This window comes from Branchiostoma lanceolatum, chromosome 18 (genome assembly GCF_035083965.1).
Source record: "Branchiostoma lanceolatum isolate klBraLanc5 chromosome 18, klBraLanc5.hap2, whole genome shotgun sequence".
In the NCBI taxonomy this organism is placed as follows: Eukaryota; Metazoa; Chordata; class Leptocardii; order Amphioxiformes; family Branchiostomatidae; genus Branchiostoma; species Branchiostoma lanceolatum.
In genome coordinates this window covers 517,705-524,267 of record NC_089739.1, presented here as the reverse complement: position 1 = coordinate 524,267, position 6,563 = coordinate 517,705, and the positions used below count along the sequence as shown (strand labels likewise).

General features: G+C 45.2%; 1 protein-coding gene across 1 annotated transcript in view; it reads right to left on the bottom strand.

Annotated features, from left to right (window-relative positions):
* Positions 1 to 1,691: 1,691 nt before the first annotated feature.
* LOC136424374 (uncharacterized) overlaps positions 1,692 to 6,563 on the bottom strand; it is a 29,138-nt gene continuing 24,266 nt past the window's right edge. The window contains exon 2 of the mRNA XM_066412940.1: positions 1,692 to 2,552. Coding sequence (XP_066269037.1) covers positions 2,227 to 2,550 — 324 coding nt within the window. The 5' untranslated portion in view covers positions 2,551 to 2,552 and the 3' untranslated portion in view covers positions 1,692 to 2,226. The remainder of the gene's footprint in view (positions 2,553 to 6,563) is intronic.

The following is a 6,563-nucleotide window of genomic DNA, read 5'->3' as shown; positions in this document are numbered from 1 at the left end:
TAGAACATTGTGTCGAGTGTCAATGCTTCCCGGGTTCGCCAGGAGTCGCTTTAGATTGGTGCGAACGACGCAAGAACCTTATAAGCGTGTGATGCATCACGGGAGAACTCGCACCTGTGTACTGTTGTTTGATTTCAGAAGTTCTAATTTCGTCTTGAATTTCTTTAGGAACGTGGCTTTTAGCTGTCATTTTTGTTAGTCTTGTCTTTTATTTCTTTTTGAAAATGACCAACTTAACAAAATGTTTATATCAAAAGGACAGGCAAACTTTAGACTCACTCACTCTCTCACTCATTCACTCACTCACTCACTCACTCACCCACTCACTCACTCACTCTCACTCACTCATTCTCACTCACTCCCTCCCTCACTCCCTCCCTCACTCACTCACTCACTCACTCACTCACTCACTCACTCACTCACAGACTTAATGATTACTAGTTAGTATCTGAACTGATTTACAAGTACCGTGGCTGTGATATAACTCAGACCTCGGGGCTCCCGTTCCGTCCGACACATGAGGCTCAGCTTAAGATTCCAACGAGCGCACCATGTGTCCACACTGCAGTGCTGGAGAGATTCACGGAAGTACATTCTATTCCTCATGGCGGTTTATTAAGTTATGTCTGGTACATTCACACAGAAGTGAGCCGCGAACATCCCTATTCCTTCCTTACTCAACCAACAAACCCTGAACTGGCTGCGGTAACGGCACGACAGGTTTTAATGATGACTCCCGATGGGGTACCATGTCGCGCCTCCATCCCGACTCCCGCCCTCAGCTCGTGTCGCTCCTAACCATTACACCGCCATCACCGCTAACGCTATCCCCGTAATGAACGCTCAGCGCTCCGAGGCCAGCGCGGCCACTTTACGAAGCGAGATGGACCCAGATAAGTGGAAGATTCAGGTCGTTATGGCAACCTCATGACCACTGGGAACGAGCTGGAAGAGAATTCAGGTCGTTATGGTAACCTGATCGCCCCTGGGAACGAGCTGGAGGATGGCAATTTTCGGGGTCACAGGAGAGGTCATCACAGTGGCGCTAAGTTGCTGTGGAGTAGAGCGAGGCTGTCTCCATCTTTTTACTAACACCGCCCACGGTGAAACAGAGCGAGGCTGTCTCCATCTTTTTACTAACCCAGTCAAACAGAGCGAGGCTGTCTCCATCTTTCACTTACAGTTCATCGGGAATGAATATGTCCACATCAAGTCAATATTGTGGTTAGCAAATGCAAGAATGATAGACATATTTTTTTTATGATGTACATTTTGCTCGACGAATTTGTTTCATCTTACGATGGTTATATCACCCGTGGTCGTGGGGCAATGGGGGAGCGTGTATTGCCGATGTAATGTTCCATCTGTCTAAAATTCCACATCACATTGGAATGTTACAAATCTCGCTGAGTCTACTGTTAAACATGCATCAGTGACCAGCTCTACCCAAGGACCATCGGGTCATCCTGGACAGTTTTTTGTTGTTTCTCTTGGATTATTTTTACCCAATTTAGTCATCTAAGAAAGAGCAAGTAATCCGGGCCAGAGCGGTCACCTTTGTACAACCCCCTTGAATGGTCACCATTAAAAGGCAGGGCAACTTGTGAGGCAGCATGGTTCTGGTAGCAAGTTCATTCGTCCCCGAAGAAAGAGGCAGACACATTGTACACTCATTTTCTAGCCACAAATCCTTCAGTTTTGTAAATAGAACTTTATTTTGCAATGACGTACCAACCCTATGAAGTTGTCTTAGACCAAAATATGTAGGTTGCCGTATGTTGAAAAGTTACAATTATAGTAGCTCGGCTGCTGATGTCATCCTTAAACTATTTAGTATCTCTGCACTGAGGTGGGAGTTCTACAGCTTAGTCCTGGAGTCCAGGTAAGATTCACTGCACGTCTGGCTTTAATGTCCGGTCTGTGGCTGTATATGCAGCGTCCAGCGCACGATGGTCTTTACCTTACACAACGGTTTTTGAGATCGTATCGAGTAGAGTAAGGGGGCGGAACATAAGGAACACAAATACACAGGTTTCACAGACATGTTATTCACTAGTCCTTCGGATCTGCCACGTTTACAGAGTGTTAGTTACAGACTGAGAGTGTTAGTTACATAGTGTTAGTTACGGTGTTGGTTACGGTGTTGGTTACAGAATGTTGGTCCCGACCAAATCTAAGCTAGTCGACATGTCAGTCCTGTTTTAACCACGCATGCGCGATGGCCTCCTACCGGTACCTCCCTCTCCAGACGGCGGCGCGCTTGCCCCTGAACACCCCCATGGGCGTGCTGGGCTTGGTATCGCCCATCTTTAACGTCAGCTCGCAGACGGACCACTCCGAGTACCTGACGGGCAGATAGGACCGCTCGCACTGGCGGTAGCAGGACGCCAGGTCGAAGTGCCGCGGCCAGTCGTACATGGATAAGCACGTCTCGCAGGACTGCAGGCAGTCCATGTCGTCTTCCTGCCAGCCGGGGTAGGCCGCCGTGATGTGGACCCCCACCAGGCACAGTAGCGCCGCTACCACACAGGAGAACACTGATAGCTGCATATCTGCAGGAAAAAAGGAATAGATGTAAGTCACTTTATACAGTAGGAAATCCATGTCGTCTTCCTGCCAGCCGGGGTACGCCGCCGACATGTGCACCCCCGTCAGGCACAGCAGCGCACAAACCGCACAAGAGAACACTGATAGCTGCATATCTGCAGGAAAACAAAAAGAATAGATGTAAGTCACTTTACACAGTAGGAATTCTATGTCGTCCCCCGGCTAGCTGGGTACCCCACCGCCATGTGCGCTGCACCCCCACCAGGCACAGTAGCGCCACCACCACACAGGAGAACACTGAGAGCTGCATGTCTGCAGGAAAAATGAAAGAATAACATAAGTCTCGTGGCAGAGCAGGAAGTCTATGTCGTCCCCCGGCTAGCTGGGTACCCCGTCGCCATGTGCACCCCTCCAGGCACAGCAGCGCCAGACCGCACAGGAGAACACTGAGAGCTGCATATCTGCGGGGAAAAAAGAATAGATGTTAGTCACCTTACACAGTAGGAAGTCCATGCCGGTTCCCGGCCAGCCGGGTTTACGCCGCCGCCATGTGCACCCCCACCGGGCACAGTAGCGCCAGAACCACACAGGAGGACACTGAGAGCTGCATATCTACAGGAAAAATGACAAATAATAAGTCACGTGACAGAGCAGGAAGTCTATGTCGTCCCCCGGCCACGTGGGGTACCCCGCAGTGATTTGCACCCCCACCAGGCACAGTAGCGCCGCTACCACACAGGAGAACATCTATAGCTGCATATCTGCAGGAAAAATGACAAATAATAAGTCATGTGACAGAGCAGAAAGTCTATGCCGTCCCCCGGCCAGGTGGGGTACCCCGCCGTTCTATGAACACAGCGGCACCAACACGGCCACTACCGATAACAGGTGCAGGTATGTAAAGAAAAAAGAAATTGCAACACTCAAAAATATTGTATTTTGAATACGTTAGTCAAGTATTTCAAATGACATAGACGTGTACTGTCTATAAATTACATCTATCTTGCTCTTATATGGACCCAAACACGGGAACCACTACACATTGTAAAATCAATAGCTGCATGTGACTGTAGTGCTACATCTTGATTCGTGTCGCAAGCATGTCGTGAATCATATTTCAAGGATAGGAACTACAGCGTCCCTCTGCGCTAATATGCACCCCCACAAAGAATAGAAGCGTCCTCTCCGCACAGGAAAGCACTAATATCTGCATATCTACAATGAAACTAAAGAACACAAGTAATTTGGAACATTGTCTGTCGGGATGAAACTGCCCATTAAACCGGTCATTTGGACAGTTGCCACAATCCTTTAAGCACACCTGCAGAGCTAGACTCTGATTGCTACATTTGGGTGTATCGAGTTTCACTTTGCATATCAGGTTCCATCGGGAAGCAGTTTGTTCCACAGCGACTATCTTTTGCATCACCGGTATCCGCACCACGGGAGGACACTGGTGACGGAGACAAAAACTATCATTCCATTTAACATTCGGAACATTGCAACATTTTCTAATAATGCTACATTTAAAGAAATCATATTGTATCGGACATATGAGATTTTAGCGATAGCTGTAGATCTATGAGGGTATTGTGGACTAGTCAAACAACAACTTGTACAACATAACAACATATCTTATTCACCCCTGCAGTTCTCTAATTTTGATTATTCTGATGGGAGAATAGCGGGTTTTATTTGCACAGTCGGTTTCAGTGAGTCCACCCCGTACATTTACTCGGTCGTTACAAACATGCACATTTAACGACCCATAAAATCTTAACAAGAGCAGTTTGGCTAATTTCCAGATATTGACCTACGTGTACTTGTCATGCTTAGCTTTGTTGATTGATGATAGTATATTTAGTATACATGTTATTCTTCTACTTATAAAATCGTCGCCTTTCCTCTCAGTTACAATGCATCTATTTGTTATCGTTTAGTTGGTAAAAAAGCAATGTTATCGTTGCCAGTTCTTAGTCATTCTTTTCTTTTTCATTAATTCAGCACCAAGAAACATAAAAAGGGATTTTTACAGACCATTGTTGAGTCCATCTACTAGTAGGCAAACTCGACCCGAATGTATTTTGCTTACATGTCTGTGTATTTTCACTCGTGCAAAACAGAGAAAAAGACATAGATAGGACTAAAGCGCTTCTGGTGTTGGGACATGGAAATGGAGACGAGTACTTATTAAATTCGTCGTCTTTCTTCTCAATTACAATGCATCTATTTGTCATCGTTTAGTTGGTAAATATGTTATTGTTGCCAGTTCGTATTCATTCTTTTTCATTAATTAAGCATCAGATAACACAAAAAAAGGATTTTTACAGACCATTTTGGAATCCATCTAGGCAAACACAACCCGAAGGTATTTTCTTACATGTCTGTGTTTTTTCACTTTTCATTTCATTTCATTTCATTTTATCTATACAGGGCAAATACAACTCAGGCTGTGAAGCCTGTTTTTCAGGTATCCCTGATTTTACATATAAAAACACAACTGCGACATAGTACACAGTAACAATAATGATCAATCAATAATAAAAGAATAAGACATAGATAGGACAAAAGCGTTTCTGGTTTTGGGGCAGGAAATGAAGACGCGTTTGTAAGACTTGCAGATGTGACACTGTCAGCCCCGGGCAGGGACCTGCAATAACCACCACAGCAGCGGGAGTGATATTGTTATGCTTATATGAATAAAAATGTTTATGAATTTGAGAGATGGCCCATATTTCTGCGCAATAAGAAGGTAATATATAGGCACTCACGCCCACTGATAATATAACTTAAACTCATACAGTACTGATATTTTAACCTACTCTTATGATGGCTGAACGGATATTCACCGACCACTTTCACATGTGATTCTTTATAAAGGCAATTCTATCTTAGTTAAAGGCATGCCTATTAGGTAAGTATAGTGACCCCATTTATCTAAACTTAGTCCGACATGATAATGTTGAAGATGATGTTGTTGATGATGATGGTGCTTTACTGTGCTGTTATATTTACCGTGATCATCATCATCATCATCATCATCATCTCTGCTTGAAGTGAAGTTATTTGTCTAACGACCAACCATGCATTGTATCTAATCCCTCCTGCAATGAAGTTGTTCTGTGTATCTAACTAGAACGCCTCTAACCGTCCGCCCAGTGGCTAAGTCAGACGTGTGAACGTCTGTGACAGAAATTCGATACCTCTTCCCCGTGCGAACTGGCTTAACAGCCGTAACACGTGAACAGTCCTGACAGAAACCCGATACTTTGCTGTTCGCTACAGTCACCAGTGCGACTGTGGCCTGATGAGCGCTGATTGCCACAACGTACTCTGCTGTAGCAATCCCACAGAATCACCGTCACTGTGGCGAGCGGGTTAGACGGACACGACACAACATGTAACAATCATTACGATTGACGCCTTGATCTCTGTAATGCTTGCTGTGTGTCTGATTGTTTCAGTAACCGTTATTTGTGATTGCTACAATCGTCAGGGATTGCTACAATGGCCGCTGACTGAGGTAATTGTTACAATGGTGCTGGTGTATCATTGCTACAGGTTCCCATTGTGGCGATCACAGTCGGATCCCTCAGCACAGTGTGTAACTAATACAAGTACTGCCATTGGTATGAAATACTCATTTGAACATCTCCTCCAATTTGCAGTAAGGATGAACTACATGGCAGTAAATGGCAGTATATCCGCAGGAACCTTGTACGTAAGTACACGCCGGTACTGTACAATAACCACGGGGGTCCCCCGAAAGTGCGAAATGGAACGAATGGAACGAAATGGAACGAAATGGAACGAAATGGAACGAAATGGAACGAAATGGAACGAAATGGAACGAAATGGAACGAACTAAAACATATGTAGTATTTCGTTCCATTTCGTTCCATTTCGTTCCATTTCGTTCCATTTCGTTCCATTTCGTTCCATTTCGCACGCCGGTACTGTACAATAACCACGGGAACCTTTCATAAAAGTACGCATCGGTACAAAGGAGTATATCG